Raw genomic sequence first — 17,366 nt, forward strand, 5'->3', positions numbered from 1 at the left:
GGTCAACCATGTCAAATGCACTTGACATATCAAACTGAGGAAGTAGGATGTTTTTTGCCATTATAGTAGACTTTTATCTGGTCAAGTTTGATATGACTTAATGTAACTATATTTAAAAATATTGTTATTTCCCATTAAGTATGTATGTGGTTTATGTTGATGCAGGGCCAGCTGTTGGGCAGACTACTTAGAAATCCATCATCAAGTGTATTCTAAGGCATTATTTTGTAGTATCCCAAGAAACACTACTCATACATAGTGCCCACCCATACTAGCTCGGAGCCCACCCAAAATGTCAGGTCTGGCTACGCCACTGCCCAGGACTCAAAATGGAACAAACTTATCCGTGAAAAGGCAGCACTGTAAATAGTACCCCGGGCCCTAAAACAACAGTACACCATCTAGTCAGAAAATAGAACAAATGGGACCACAATAAGATCTCTAACACATACACTACATGCTAGCAGAATATCTTGCTCACAAGCACAAATCAAAGACCCTCAACAAATATGAAACAAGAGACCACAGATCAGTAATAGAGATACGAAAGCATTAAAAACAGTGGAAACTTCAGGAAGTCAGATTCTGCATATACAGCAAACAAGAGAAACACAAACTGAAATGCAAAAGATATCACAGATGTGCATTCCCCAAAATTGACATATTCTAATGAATTCAAAATAAATATTTTTTCTACCTTTCTGTCTGAACATGGTAAGTTGCATGATAGGCATCTGTATGGTTTATTTTTTATTTTATTTTTGTTACATTTGTACCCCGCGCTTTCCCACTCATGGCAGGCTCAATGCGACTTACGTATTATATACAGGTACTTATTTGTACCTGGGGCAATAGAGGGTTAAGTGCCTTGCCTAGAGTCACAAGGAGCTGCCTGTGCCTGAAGTGGGAATCAAACTCAGTTCCTCAGTTCCCCAGGACCATAGTCCGCCACCCTAACCACTAGGCCACTCCTCCATTGTTGCTACTATTTGAGATTCTACGTGGAATGTTGCTATTCCACTAGCAACATTCCATGTAGAAGGCTGCGCAGGCTTCTGCGAGTCTGACGTCCTGCACGTACGTGCACAGAAACAGAAGCCTGCGCAGCCTTCTACATGGAATGTTGCTAGTGGAATAGCAACATTCCATGTAGAATCTCCAATAGTAGCTATTTTATTTTTGTTACATTTGTACCCTGTGCTTTCCCACTCATGGCAGGCTCAATGCAGCTTACATGGGGCAATGGAGTGTTAAGTGACTTGCCCAGAGTCACAAGGAGCTGCCTGTGCCTGAAGTGGGAATCAAACTCAGTTCCTTAGTTCCCCAGGACCAAAGTCCACCACTCTAACCACTAGGCCACTCCTTATAAGGGTATATGAAAATGGTACAGGAGTGAGTTACTCTTTCTATTTACCATTTGGTAATCGATTCTAAGTTTACAGTTTACTTTCATTGTAAGTTCATTTTGGTTCGTACTTTGTACCCAAAAAGATAGGTCTAGGATGGGATGACATCCTCCCAAGGGCCTTGAATAGATATCTGATCAGAGAAAAAAAATTCAGAATGATTTCACTAGGCATCCTGCTTCTCGTGATTCAGGCAAACGACTGGTTATGCTCTCTGGACTGACACCTACATTCAGACACATCCCAGTCACAAGAAGTGTCTAAGTGTCTATCACACATTAACCTTACTCGACCAGAACATCACTTTGTATTTGTTTCTCTACCGGAGATGGTGAACGCCTTTGCGGTACTATGTAAGCCACATGGAGCCTGCAAATAGGTGGGAAAATGTGGGGTACAAATGCAATAAATAAGTAAACATTAAGGGCCCCTTTTACTAAGTCACACTAGTGGCGCATTAGTGCTTTTAGCGTGTGTTAACTGTGTAGGCGCCCACAATATTCCTATGGGCGCCTATACAGTTAGCGTGTGCTAATTTTGTGCATGCGCTTAAAATGCGCTAACACACCTTAGTAAACAGGGCCCTTCATTTTGACATTTGCTTTGGTCCCTGTCTCTCAATTTCTGTTTTTTTCCTGTTTTTGCAGGGTCTCCTTCTATTTGACACTTCTTCTCTTTCTCCATGACCACCATCCTTCTTCACACTACACCCCCTATTTCTCTAGGGGACACAGGGGGGCAGACGCTCGACATCTTCTTCCCCCCCCCCTTTTCCAGCATTGTCCCTTGTGTCTCCCATCTCCCCCCTTTTCCAGCATTGCCCCTTGTGTCTCCATCTCTCCCGTCTCCTGTTCCAATGATCCTACCTGCCCAGCATCTCTCTGCCCTTGTTTCTCCTCATATTTATCTTCTCCCTTCCCTTCTTCCCGCACTATCCTGCCCTGCCCACTCTACCCAACTTCAGTGCCACATCTCTTTCTCCCTTCCCGGGCTGCCCATCCCCCCCCCCCCCCCCCCCAAGTACTCTGACAGCTCTCCTCTTCTCTTTTCTGTTGGAATGTAATTGTATTTTACATGCATTGCCTGTCACCTATTATTTCTCTGTGATTACTCTGTGACCTCTGATGTGAATTACTTAGAGAGGTCACACTGCTATGCAACTTCCTGTTGGGGGTTAGATGCAGCACATGCAGCACATGGAGCACATGGAGCTCATGATCTCTCCTAACCTGAGAGGATCTATGGTGGTGTGAGCATCCATTACCATCTAAGCACATGGAAGGAGCTGATAATACAAATGTATAGTAATATGTATATATAAGTCTGTCTGATTATAATCTAACTACAAACTGTGAGTAAACAGATGTTTTGTTACTTCAACTTTAAAGTGACTCAGCAGTGAATTATTCAGGGGTGAATGAGAGAGAGATGAAGAAAGAAATTAACATTTCTAAAGCTGAAGCTGTGTGTACTAAAATCTGCTAATTATTTACTACAAATAATCCAACAAAAGGGTTATGGGCCCAGGGCCAGGAATTGAAAAAGAAGAGAAATATTACCAGGCAGAAAAAAGGCCACATTTTTTCTCTTAAGTTTTAAAGGAAAGATTCAGTCTGTCTCTCTCTCCCCCCACACAGCAGACAGAAGGCTAAGAAAATGGCTGAGGGAGGAAATTCACCATTGTTCTATTCTCTCAAGGTGCCTAGATTAACTGAGTTTAATTATCACCAGTGGGAACTAAGATTCATATGTCTCCTTCGAGCAAAAAGATTAGATATATGCTTAGACCAAGACAGAACAGCTGAAAATATGGCTGAATGGGACAATGCAAACTATTATGTGAAGTGCATGCTTTTGGAAGCTCTCTCAGAGAAACAAGCCATATTAGTGGAGGGAAAAGATACACCAAAGGACATTTTATATAAACTGAGAACTATGTATGCAACTACATATGCAAAGCAGCAACCAATTTGGCTGGCAGAGTTGAATGAAACCAAATTAAGGGATAAAAGTAAATGTAATGATCACATTATGTATCTTATGTCTTCATTTCAAAAGCTAGAACTTTCTGGAATTCCCATGTGTGATGCATTGAAAAGAGCATTTCTTTTTACCTCACTATCAAAGAAGTTTGATGTTTTTAGGTCTGTAAATGAGGCCATTGAAGGGCAATCTTTTGAACAGGCAACATCAAAACTAAGGCAGGAATGCATAATAAATGATTCTGAGGAGATGTGTTCTCAAAGTCAGTCAGAGAGAAATGAAACAAATTTCTTGGCAAAGAACAGAGGAAGGCGGAGCTATGGGAAAACTCCACCCAAGGGCAAGCTGATTTGCTACTCATGTGGAAAGGAGGGACATGTATCTAAATGGTGTAAGGAAACACAAAACACTCCCTCTAGCTCACCTAAGCCAATGGAACTAAAGAATTTTCAAACCAGGAAATGTATGAAGGACAAAGATAAACACAAGGGTTTTCTAATGGCAGAAAAATCTTTGACTATGGTAAATAATAATTCAAATGAAAGTACTTGGATTTTGGATTCGGGGAGCACATGCCATTTAACCAATTGTAAGGATTTCTTTCAGGAAATGTGTCCAGAGGAAGGTATTCTTAAAACTGCAAACTCAGGGACTGCTAAGATCCAAGCAAAAGGTATTGGATTCTTAAAATGCAAAGTGTCTAATGAAGTTAAAGAAATTCCTGTAAGTGATGTCTTGTATATTCCCCAAGCAGTTTGCAATATGCTTAGTGTATCTACATTAGATAAGAAGGGATTTGTGATTCATTTTGAAAACAGTAAGTGCACAATCTCTAAAAATGATGAAGTGTATGCTGAAGCTTTTATGCATAATGATGTTTATAAGCTGAACATTTCAGGTGAAGCCTCACATATGGCGCAAGTAAGGAAGAATGCTGGTAAAATGGAGAAATGCATAGACTGTGTTACTCAAAAAGGTATGAGACCCTCATTTCCTGCATACACAGGAAATAGGAGTAATAAAGTGCTGGACTTAATACACAGTGACTTATGTGGACCGTTTAATATCCCATCATTGGGAAATAACAGATTTGTGCTGATATTCTTGGATGATTTCTCTAGATACTGTGTGGCCTATTTGCTGAAAGAGAAAAGTCAAGTCACAGACATGCTGAAGAAATACGTAGCCATGGTGAGCAATAAATTTGAAAGAAAACCAAAGGTTCTTCAGACCGACAATGGTGGTGAGTTCACTTCGCAAAGCATGCGCACATTTCTAGAACAAGAAGGCATTCAGCATATCACAACAGTAGCTTATACACCAGAGCAAAATTCTGTTGCAGAGAGAAAATTTAGGTCAATTGTGGAAATGACCAGATGTATGCTGTCAGATAGCAATCTCCCTAAAAGACTATGGGGGGAAGCCATTCTCACAGCAGTGTACCTACAAAACAGAATGCCAACTAAAGGCGCTGAGCGCACACCACATGAGACATGGCATGGTAGGAAGCCAAACCTGTCACACATAAGGACATTTGGAAGTACAGCATATGCTCATGTACCAAAGCAAAGAAGGCATAAGCTGGATTCCACAACAGAAAGGGGCATTTTAGTTGGCTATGCTCCAGGGCACAAAGGATATAGAATTTTGAATCTGAAAACTGGCATTGTTGGCATAAGACATGTTACATATTTTGATGAAAACAAAAGGGTTGATAAAGGCTGGATTATCCCAGATGAGCCTTATCATCCAGAATATGAAACTAGAACCATAATAGACATGCCAGTGTATATAAATGCCATACCAAGGCAGATGTCTGAAAGCAACTCATCTGTATCTAACGAGGAACAGGCAGAGGAAGCAGACACAGAAAGGATCATTGAAGAAGACAGTACAGTTGGAGAAGGGGAATCAATTGGAGAAGGACTCTCAGATTTAGAGGATGCGGAAAGGTCAGACCAATCTGTTGTCAGACGCTCATCCAGGGAAAACAAAGGTGTTCCACCCCCAAGACTGTCTTACCTAACAAAGTCAGCAGAAGCTCAAGAGCCCTTAACATGGGATGAGATTGAGAAAATGCCAGCAGAAGAAGCTGCTGAATGGCATAAAGCTGCACAAGAAGAAATTGATGCATTGGATAAAATAATACTTGGATTCTTACAAAATTACCTCCTGGCAAGAAAGCTATAGGATGCAAATGGGTATTCAAGTTAAAAAGGAATGCACAAGGAAAAGTGGAAAGGTATAAAGCCAGATTAGTGGCAAAGGGATATCTTCAAAAATATGGAGAAGATTTTGATGAAGTGTTTGCACCTGTAGTGAAACACACGACAATCAGAACACTTCTGAGCATTGCAGTCTCAAAAGGCATGCAAGTCAAACACATTGATGTGAAAACAGCATTTCTTCACGGAGATATAACTGAAGACTTGTACATGGAACAACCAACAGGTTTCATAAATACAAAACAAAGACAGCTAGTGTGTAAATTAAACAAAGGTCTTTATGGATTAAAGCAAAGTGCAAAATGTTGGAATGAAAAATTGCATGAAATATTGACAAATTTAGGATTTAAGCAAGGTGAAGCAGATAAATGTTTGTACACTAGGTGCACAAATGGACAATATGCATACATTTTAGCTTTTGTTGATGATCTGCTCATTGCAAGCAAAAGTGAGCAAGAGTACAAGGACATTGTAAAGTGTTTAAACCTCAATGTTGAGATAAAAGAACTGGGTAATGTGTCATACTATCTTGGTATAGAAATTGAGAAACAAAATGATGGTTCTTATCTTCTAAGCCAGAAGCAGAAAATAAATGAGCTTATTGAAAGTTTAGGTATGCAAGATGCCCAAGTTGTAAGCACTCCCATGATCACTGATTTTCTGAAGGATGAAACAGTAAGAGAACCTTTACCAGATAACATCCAATATAGATCAGCCATAGGTAAGCTTTTATATCTAGCTACCACATACAGAGCTGATATAGCAAATGCAGTAGGAATTTTGAGCAGAAGGGTCAGCTCACCTACCAAATCAGATTGGACTGCAGTTAAAAGGATGGTAAGGTATTTAAAGGGTACCATTGATTGTAAATTAAAGATTTCAGCCAATAGTAATCCAAAACTAATATGTTACTGTGATTCAGATTGGGCAGGGGATCATTCTGATTATAAATCCACAAGTGGATATGTGTTTATGTATGGAAATGTACAAATTTCATGGGCCAGTCATAAACAAAGTATTGTGAGTTTGTCTTCTACAGAAGCTGAATACGTGGCTGTATCGGAAGCGTGCAGAGAACTGATGTGGATTGAAAAACTTTTGCTGGATTTTGGAATAGCTGAACAGAGACCAATCCAGATAATGGAAGATAATCAGAGCTGCATCCGACTGTCACAGAATGACAAGGTTCAGTCACGCACCAAGCACATCGCAACGAAATACCACAACGTGCGAGAGTTGGCGAAAGAAGGGGTCATCAGTCTACACTATTGTCACACCAGTGAGATGACAGCTGACATCATGACCAAGCCGTTACCCAGAGAACATTTTGTGAATCTGCGTATAAAGCTTGGACTTTGTATGAATAAATAATTGCATGACAGTTATGCATGAGAAGGGGTTTGTTGGAATGTAATTGTATTTTACATGCATTGCCTGTCACCTATTATTTCTCTGTGATTACTCTGTGACCTCTGATGTGAATTACTTAGAGAGGTCACACTGCTATGCAACTTCCTGTTGGGGGTTAGATGCAGCACATGCAGCACATGGAGCACATGGAGCTCATGATCTCTCCTAACCTGAGAGGATCTATGGTGGTGTGAGCATCCATTACCATCTAAGCACATGGAAGGAGCTGATAATACAAATGTATAGTAATATGTATATATAAGTCTGTCTGATTATAATCTAACTACAAACTGTGAGTAAACAGATGTTTTGTTACTTCAACTTTAAAGTGACTCAGCAGTGAATTATTCAGGGGTGAATGAGAGAGAGATGAAGAAAGAAATTAACATTTCTAAAGCTGAAGCTGTGTGTACTAAAATCTGCTAATTATTTACTACAAATAATCCAACATTTTCCTCCTCCAGTCTAGTCTCTCTTTCTTCCCCCTGCAAGTCCTGCATCTCACCCTCTCCCTTCCGCCAGGTCCCTATGTACCTGTTCAGCAGCAGCAATTGAAACAGTTTTCTGCCAGCGTCAGGTCCTCTTCTCAGATGCATCCCGGCTATGCGGAAAACAGGAAGTTGCATCAGAGTAGGCGGGACATGCCTGAGAAGAGGCCCTGACATGGCTATGCCTGCAACGTAGGTGTGATCTCTGCAGAATTTATACTAGCACTAGCCGTTGAGCCCGTGAAAACGGGCTACTTTTGGAATGGGGGTGGGGGGTTCCGAGCCCCCCCCCCCGGAGTCGCCGCCACCCCTCCACCCAGGCCCGAGCAGCACTGTAAACTTGCATCAGCACGCAGCAGCAGGCACATCAGCAAAGCTGCCGTCGGGGCGGGCTTCCTTCTCTGCCTGTGTCCCGCCCTCGTGTGAGGTAACGTCGGCGAGGGCGGGACAAAGGCAGAAAAGGAAGCCCGCCCTGACGGCAGCTTTGCTGATGTGCCTGCTGCTGCGTGCAAGTTTACAGTGCTGCTCGGGCCGGGTGGAGGGGCGGCGGCGACTCCGGGGGGGGGGGGGGAGCAGTTCCGACGTCTGCAGCATGCCAGTAGAGACTTCCCTCTCTGTCCCGCCCCCATCATCACGTATTGAAGCGGGGGCGGGGCAGAGAGGGAAGTCTGTACTGCGCATTTGCGAGTGAGTACGGTCACTCGCCGTTTATATGTTTGATTTTACAATGATGCAGAGGTGCCTTCCAGCCCACTTAACCTAAGCACCCTCCTATAAAATTACCTTCTTTATAATTACACAACACAGCAATGATTTTGCTACTGACAGAAAAACATGTGATTTATACTAAATTGAACCCGCCGATTCCAAATATGAAATCCGAATTTCCCTGACACGTCTAGATTTTAAGTTATACATGCAAAGCCTATTCACTCATAATATTAATGCATTATATATTGGAAACATGGAGAGAGGTTTCATAAAGACATTTCTACAATGGAGAACAGATATCAAGGCCGCTGGAATCCCAACATGATGGGGGACCTACTGCTGGTTTTTGCAACAGGAAAACATGACCGGTCACAAACGCAAAAGCAGATGCCTGAAGCACTTTTAACAGTACTGGGCCTTTGCTGAAGTAAGACTTTTAAAGTGGAATACGAGACTTTTTGGAAATTTTGTTATTCCATTCCATTTTTATATACTGTTTACTACGAAAACTTTGATGTAGCTCAGGTAATTGTTGGAGTAAAACTCGTTCTGTAAAAAATTATTCAAATCTTTCCAAGCGCTTAATTCATTTGGGCAAACTTATGCATAACAAAATTTCCTGACGTGTTGCAAGAATTCTGACTTCGGATTTGGAATACGCACAGCGAATTTAGTATAGGACAACCGGTTTTTGCCCAGTAGCACACGGAAACTCCTGGAGAAGATTGTTGAAGTGGCTTTTTCTGCTGTTGATCCTATTTTATGGAATTTCTTGCCTGCTATCAGATGATTTCCGTTTCAGAAGCACCTTAAAGACCTATTTTTTCACCAAGGATTCTTATGGATGATGAGACAGCAGGTTTATAGATGCCTTTTTTTTTTTTTTTTTGCTCCAGCTTCTTCTGTTTTTGTGGGTGGGGTCTTTTAAGAGTGTTTTCATTTTTTTTTTTCTGTTTATTTTGTATGGATTCTATTGTACCTCGTCTAGGCATACAAATATTTAAATAAAGCCCACTAACCTGCTCTCTAACTTTGGGTCAGCAACAACCTGGAGATTTTGTAGTGAGGTACCATCATTGATATCCAGAAATAAAACTTCCTTCTGGGACCGAACGGAACGAACCCAACCCTGAAAGAAAATACAAAATTGTTCAAAACCTACTAAAAAAAAAAGTTGTGTTATTTGTCTGAAATGCACATTTGAACTGAAGCAGAAGTGTTAAGCTTTCTACCTCCAGCATATTTCTGATCACAGACAGTTTAAACATGGTTTTCATTGACACAGATATTGGCTAATGAGGACCCCCTTGGTCCACCCAGTCTACCCATTTGTATCTCACCATTGTATTACCAAAAAAATACTACTAAATCTAAGAACATAAGAAAAGACATGCAGAGTCAGACTACAGTCCATTGAGCCCAGCGTCCTGTTCCTGATAGTGGCCGTTATTTTTTTTTTTTTTGTTACATTTGTACCCTGCGCTTTCCCACTCATGGCAGGCTCAATGCGGCTTACATGGGGCAATGGAGGGTTAAGTGACTTGCCCAGAGTCACACCAATGTGGCCGCGCAGGCTTCTGCTTCTGTGAGTCTGACGTCCTGCAGGACGTCAGACTCACAGAAACAGAAGCCTGCGCAGCCTTCTACATGGAATGTTGCTAGTGGAATAGCAACATTCCATGTAGAATCTCCAATAGTAGCAACATTCTATGTAGAATCTCAAAGAGTAGCAACATTCCATGTAGAATCTCCAATAGTATCTATTTTATTTTTGTTACATTTGTACCCTGCACTTTCCCACTCATGGCAGGCTCAATGCGGCTTACATGGGGCAATGGAGGGTTAAGTGACTTGCCCAGAGTCACACCAATGTGGCCGCGCAGGCTTCTGCTTCTGTGAGTCTGACGTCCTCAGACTCACAGAAACAGAAGCCTGCGCAGCCTTCTACATGGAATGTTGCTAGTGGAATAGCAACATTCCATGTAGAATCTCCAATAGTAGCAACATTCCATGTAGAATCTTCAATAGTAGCAACATTCCATGGAGAATCTCAAATACTAGCAACAGAATCTCAATAGTAGCAACATTCCATCTAGAATCTCCAATAGTAGCAACATTCCACGTAGAATCTCCAATAGTATCTATTTTATTTTTGTTACATTTGTACCCTGCGCTTTCCCACTCATGGCAGGCTCAATGCGGCTTACATGGGGCAATGGAGGGTTAAGTGACTTGCCCAGAGTCACACCAATGTGGCCGCGCAGGCTTCTGCTTCTGTGAGTCTGACGTCCTCAGACTCACAGAAACAGAAGCCTGCGCAGCCTTCTACATGGAATGTTGCTAGTGGAATAGCAACATTCCATGTAGAATCTCCAATAGTAGCAACATTCCATGTAGAATCTTCAATAGTAGCAACATTCCATGGAGAATCTCAAATACTAGCAACAGAATCTCAATAGTAGCAACATTCCATCTAGAATCTCCAATAGTAGCAACATTCCACGTAGAATCTCCAATAGTATCTATTTTATTTTTGTTACATTTGTACCCTGCGCTTTCCCACTCATGGCAGGCTCAATGCGGCTTACATGGGGCAATGGAGGGTTAAGTGACTTGCCCAGAGTCACACCAATGTGGCCGCGCAGGCTTCTGCTTCTGTGAGTCTGACGTCCTCAGACTCACAGAAACAGAAGCCTGCGCAGCCTTCTACATGGAATGTTGCTAGTGGAATAGCAACATTCCATGTAGAATCTCCAATAGTAGCAACATTCCATGTAGAATCTTCAATAGTAGCAACATTCCATGGAGAATCTCAAATACTAGCAACAGAATCTCAATAGTAGCAACATTCCATCTAGAATCTCCAATAGTAGCAACATTCCACGTAGAATCTCCAATAGTATCTATTTTATTTTTGTTACATTTGTACCCTGCGCTTTCCCACTCATGGCAGGCTCAATGCGGCTTACATGGGGCAATGGAGGGTTAAGTGACTTGCCCAGAGTCACACCAATGTGGCCGCGCAGGCTTCTGCTTCTGTGAGTCTGACGTCCTGCACGTACGTGCAGGACGTCAGACTCGCAGAAACAGAAGCCTGCGCAGCCTTCTACATGGAATGTTGCTAGTGGAATAGCAACATTCCATGTAGAATCTCCAATAGTAGCAACATTCCATGTAGAATCTTCAATAGTAGCAACATTCCATGGAGAATCTCAAATACTAGCAACAGAATCTCAATAGTAGCAACATTCCATGTAGAATCTCCAATAGTATCTATTTTATTTTTGTTACCCCGCGCTTTCCCACTCATGGCAGGCTCAATGCGACTTACATGGGGCAATGGAGGGTTAAGTGACTTGCCCAGAGTCACAAGGAGCTGCCTGTGCCTGAAGTGGGAATCGAACTCGGTTCCTCAGTTCCCCAGGATCACGCAACAAATCACAAAAAGAAGATTTATTTTTCACAGTTACTTTCCAGGCTCTCCCGAGTCTAACTGGCCAATAATTCTTAATGGACTTTCCTCCAGGAACTTGTCTAATCCTTGTTTTGAATCCTGCTATGTTGGTTGCCTTGACCACATCCTTCAATAACCGATTCCACAGCTTAACTGTATAATGCATAAATTTAAAAAAAAAAAAAAAAAAAAAAACTTTGTATGATTTTTTTTCAGTCTGCTGGTCATTAGTTTTATGGAGTGTCTTCTTTTGTTTTGCTTTGTTTGACAAGTTGAACACGTTTCACTTCACTTATAATCTGCGGCTTTCTCCTTCCCTTCTTTCTCTATCAAGGTTTCTGTTTTTCAGATCCAAATCCTGCTGCCACTTTTGGTTTTTCATTACCTTCACTGGAAGTCTGTTCCAGGTGCCAAAAAGTATTTCCTTGCATGTCTATTGAATCTCTTTCCCTTCATCTTCATACGATGACCTCTTGCTCTTAAGCTTCTCATTCTAAGGTACCTTCCTGAAGCCTGCTGGATAACGGAATCTGGAATCATATCTCCTCTTTACTTCCCGTCTTCCAAAAAATGTATTTTCAGCTCCTTCAGCCTGGGCAGATCTTAAAGCAGAGTTTGTACACCATTTTGGTAGCCCTGCTTTGAACTGTCACCATCTTGTTAATGTCTTTGTATATTTATTTATTTATTACATTTGTACCCCTCGCTTTCCCACACACGGCAGGCTCAATGCGGCTTACATAGTAACAATATAAAGAATTACAAAAGTCGTAAAAAAGAATATACAATTTGTAGTAAACACAATATTAATGGGGTTAACGGATAAATAAATTGAACATAGGAGAATTGGGTGCAGAAGGAAATGAGCGTAAGGAGGTAGGCGTAGGAAGATGGAGAGGAATGGATATGGGATAGCAATAAGGATAACGGGAAACATGGTCAATGTATAACAATCGTCTGTAAGAATCATGTGGTCAGGCTTTGGTTGAATCGTTATACATCTCCAGAGTTGGCCACGGCCAGGGCTTTTTTTCAGGGGATGAGTACTGGCACTTTTTTTGATTGCCTGCTAAAATTAACTCATAGACAGTCCCCAAGTATTAATGAAACAGCCCAGGCTCTGCACACCAATTTTGCCTTGTCATAGATTCTGTGGCTGGTTGCAGGAGGCCTGGCTATTGTGGGGCAGATCCTTCATTGATTACCCCACACCTGACGGATGGCCTGACAGTACCGGCACCTTTTTGGTTAGAAAAAAAAAAATGCACTGGACATGGCAGAGTCTCTTCCAACTAGTGACCCGTCTTCTGATACATCCACACTTCCCCAATGGCTTTGTTCATGTTGAGGCAAACAAAAAAAAGTCTTCCAATATAGTGCAAAGGAAATGTCCAAACTTTATTCACAAAAACGGAAAAACGTCCACTTCTATATATATGAGAAATGCTATAGTGAACAACAAGTTTGATTCCCACTTCAGGCACAGGCAGCTCCTTGTGACTCTGGGCAAGTCACTTAACCCTCCATTGCCCCATGTAAGCCGCATTGAGCCTGCCATGAGTGGGAAAGCACAGGGTACAAATGTAACAAAAATAAAATAGATACTATTGGAGATTCTACATGGAATGTTGCTACTATTGGAGATTCTACATGGAATGTTGCTATTCCACTAGCAACATTCCATGTAGAAGGCTGAGCAGGCTTCTGTTTCTGTGAGTCTGACGTCCTGCACGTCAGACTCACAGAAGCAGAAGCCTGCGCGGCCACTTTGGTGATCTGCAAGGGCCGACTTCTACATGGAATGTTGCTAGTGGAATAGCAACATTCCATGTAGAATCTCAAATAGTAGCAACAGTGGAGTGGCCTAGTGGTTAGGGTGGTGGACTTTGGTCCTGGGGAACTAAGTTTGATTCCCACTTCAGGCAGCTCCTTGTGACTCTGGGCAAGTCACTTAACCCTCCATTGCCCATGTAAGCCGCATTGAGCCTGCCATGAGTGGGAAAGCGCGGGGTAGATAACAAAAACATAAAATAAATTTCCACAATGCATTCTTATCTATACGAGCACTATTTACACATGGATATAATTGCAATGTTTAATAAAAGCCCTCCACAGGATGTGAAACATTCTTACATATGGAAATTCTTTAATTGTCCTTCCCCCACCACCAAGTTCAATAATTAGCTCAAACATCCCCCCATACCCTAGAACTCACAATTGTTTACATTTTCAATGAATAATAGTAGTATTATTGTACAGAATGGGAGATGCATATTCTGAAGCATGACGGGAGTGCTAAAACATCATTACTGTATATACGCTTGCACTAAAACAAAGATTTTTAATAGAAATAAATGCGATGACCCGGAAAGGGGGGGGGGGATCTCTGTCGTATATGCCGGATGGTCAGATTAGCAAAGGTCAAATAACTGAGACTGTTTTATACTCAAATTAGAGCAGAATGAAAAAGGTTACATAAATACTGCATGAGGTTTTTGAACACAAACCTTAAACTGAGTACAGGGCAAAATGACAGGCCCTCATTTTTTTGTGCATAAAACTGGATGCCTCTGCATGCAGTTCTGGAGACCGCACCTATGGAAGGATATAAACAGGATGGAGTCGGTCCAGAGTTCGGCTACGAAATTAGTAAGCGGTCTTGAATGCAAAAAATATAGGGACAGGCTTATGAACCTCAACATGTATACGCTGGAAGAGAGAAGGGAGAGAGGAGACATGTTAGAGAAGTTTAAATATCTCAAGGGCATTTATGTACAGGAAGTGAGCCTTTTTCAACTGAAGGAAAACTCTGGAATGAGGGGGAATATGACGACGTTAAGAGGGAATAGACTTAGGAGTAATCTAAGGAAGTACTATTTCACAGAAAGGGTGGTAGAGGCATGCAATGGCATCCTGGTGGAGGTTGTGGAGTCAAGGACTGTTTCAGAATTTTGAAAGGCATGGGATAAGCATGTGGGATCACGTAGGAAAAGGAAGTTACGGGTTACAGACTGGATGGGTCATAAGGCCTTTATCTGCCGTCATGTTTCCATGTTTCTGGGCATAAATTTGTACATATCCTGTGAAATAGCACCAGAACAATCCTCTTCAATTTTCCTTCATTGTGCTAATCTCTGTCACCCCCATCTCTTTCTTCTCTAGCTCTAATTGTTGCCCTCAACTAGCAGTCAGGTAATGCAAAAGAGCAAGCATTGATAAATCACACTTGCAACAGAGGAACTAGCACACCAGCCTTTATAAATGCTAGCCACCAGAAATGAGTTAACTTTTTACTTCACCGCAGACCAATTCAATTCAAATCAATTCTTGTATAACCACTAATATCCCCTTTTCCACGGTTTACTGCAGTTTACATTTTAGGTGAGACAAAAGCAAATAGTGTTAGTGTGAGGCATGAGAAACATTAGAGACCATTGGTGTAATATGGTTCCCAGACTAATAAGAATTGCTCTTTACATTTGAGAGATGGAAAAATTTAGTGGTTGCCTATTAACATCAATTGACGCATTCTATTATGCCATTTCCAATATGCTAGAAAATCCCCAGATATGCATAACTCTAGTATTCTATAACATGCATCCAAACTTTGAGAACGCCTCTGACCCGCCCATGCCCCTCTCACGGCCAAAGTACCTTTTGAGATGCATACAAGACAATTTAGGTGCATGTTATAAAGTAGCATGTAAACAGATCCGCGAAGTCCTATTAGAGCCAATGTCAATAACTGAATTGTTAGCAGCTTGTTAACTAACTAGTTTACACAAAGATCTAGGCTGTACGCCCAAATTTGGGCGACCTATAAAGAATAAGAAATTTGATTCCCAGCATTAACAACATGCTACGCAGGACTTCCCAAAATTGAATATGCATGAGATGAATTTGCATATACTAAGCCTCCAGTGTATGCAAATTTATCTCATACATATTCTTTGCATAGACTAGCTGTGGGGTGCCCAGGTCAGGTTTGGGAGCCCTGCATTAGGAACTTGTGTGTACTTCCCTGCACTACGGAGCAATAGCTAATACCTTCATTTATATAAAATCTAAAAAGGGTAATAAGGTAGGCACACTTTTTCTGTATATGACATCTTGCACAGCCACGCATTATGGTCCGCACAAGCCTTAGCAGCCTTTTACAACCTCAAAGAATGTTAGGGATTATTTGGACATAAGAGAAAGAAAACTGAGGCTTTGAAGAAATCTATGATGCAAATTCATATGGCAGAACTAGGGTGGCAAAAATGGCAAAAGGAATGGAAGGGAGACAGGAATTTGGATGGGGCTCACACCTTTACAGCAGAAGTTCAAGCAAGTGACATTCAAGAATAGCAGGTAAGTCCCTGTGGAGGGTCTTTTTTTTTTTTGTTTTGTTTTGTTAAAGTGGGATATCGGTGCTACTTCTCTCTTTCATCCTCATTAACACGAATGCACAAGACGTCACCTCAAACCAGGGCTTTTTTAGAGGGGGGTACTTGGGGGTACTGAGTACCGGCACCTTTTCCACTGTCTGCTAAACTTGACCCATGGTTCTCGTATTTTAATGAAAGAGCTCAGGTTCTACATACAAATTCTGCCTTGTCATAGATTCTTGCAGGGGTCCTGGCTATTGAGGTGCGAGTCCCTCAATGATCATTCCACCCCTGAAGGGTGACCTGGCATTTGAGTACCGCCACCTTTTTTGCTAGACAAAATGCACTGCCTCATACTGACACCGAGTTAACAGACATCCAGTCCTGGCTTTACCCCAGGGACCTACGCTTCTCATGTCCCTATTTATTTCCCTGGCCTTGGGACATGGGAATAGCCAAGAAGAACCATCTACTGGGTTACAGTAGGCAGCAGCAGCAGCAGAAAAGTGACAGCGCAGCGCGAGCCCACCTGCACGCGGACGTCACAGCCCTGCGGCTGCGCAGACAGCGCCTCCCGCACGCGCAGCCTTCCGCCCCGCAGCAAGCGCTTCTGCAGGAACTGAGGCGGGTAACGCCGCAAAAGGCGTGAGAGCGAAGCGCCGGCTCCCAGCATTACGCGTTTCCCTCCGATAGCGGCGGCTCAGCAGCAAGAGACAGGGAACATAAAGACCAGGCGCTTCTTCTGACGCAATTCTTCCACCAACGATGCCGAAGCGCGAACTTCCGTCCGAGTCGAGAGCCAACAATCATTATCTAACCTCCTTGTCAGCCAATACAATAGCAAGGTTGTACCGACTCCTCCCTCCAATCTGTAGTCAAAGGTCATGAGAGGCGGGAGCTCTCCCATTAAGCCTTTCTATTGGCTGATTCTAAAACAAGTACTGTACCGTATGGCGGGAGACGAAGCAGCCGGTCATCACAGTCAGGGACAGGTGCTGCTGCTCTGCAGCTTCTGGAAGTGGAATATGTGATCTCTGTAATGTGTTGAAAAGCATGAGATGTAAAAAAAAATTTCCGTATATCGGTAGAAGGGTGGGGGGTTATTATATAATGAACATGACCTGAAATTGGACATGCTAACAGATCTTATGTATATAAAAATTACCAAGGACTTGCAGCCTCGTGGTTTAAGCTGGCTGCTTTGGTGTCGCATATTTTGTAAACTGATGGCACCTAACCACCACACCTATACTCAGAAATCTAGACTACACCAACTTGACATTTTGTCCTTTAGATTGTAAGCTCATCTGAGCAGGGAC

At 42.2% G+C, this 17,366-nt stretch overlaps 1 protein-coding gene across 3 annotated transcripts in view; it reads right to left on the reverse strand.

The window, feature by feature from the left end:
• NARS2 (asparaginyl-tRNA synthetase 2, mitochondrial) overlaps nt 1-16,833 on the reverse strand; it is a 128,843-nt gene extending 112,010 nt beyond the window's left edge. For all 3 annotated transcript variants that reach the window (XM_030200089.1, XM_030200088.1, XM_030200087.1), the window contains exons 1-2: nt 16,577-16,833; nt 9,243-9,352 (exon numbers count right to left, since the gene is read on the reverse strand). In XM_030200089.1, the coding sequence (XP_030055949.1) occupies nt 9,243-9,352; nt 16,577-16,720 (254 nt within the window). In that variant the 5' untranslated portion in view covers nt 16,721-16,833. The remainder of the gene's footprint in view (nt 1-9,242; nt 9,353-16,576) is intronic.
• Between the last annotated feature and the right edge of the window lie 533 nt (nt 16,834-17,366).

The sequence above is a fragment of the Microcaecilia unicolor genome, chromosome 4 (assembly GCF_901765095.1).
Source record: "Microcaecilia unicolor chromosome 4, aMicUni1.1, whole genome shotgun sequence".
Taxonomy (NCBI): Eukaryota; Metazoa; Chordata; class Amphibia; order Gymnophiona; family Siphonopidae; genus Microcaecilia; species Microcaecilia unicolor.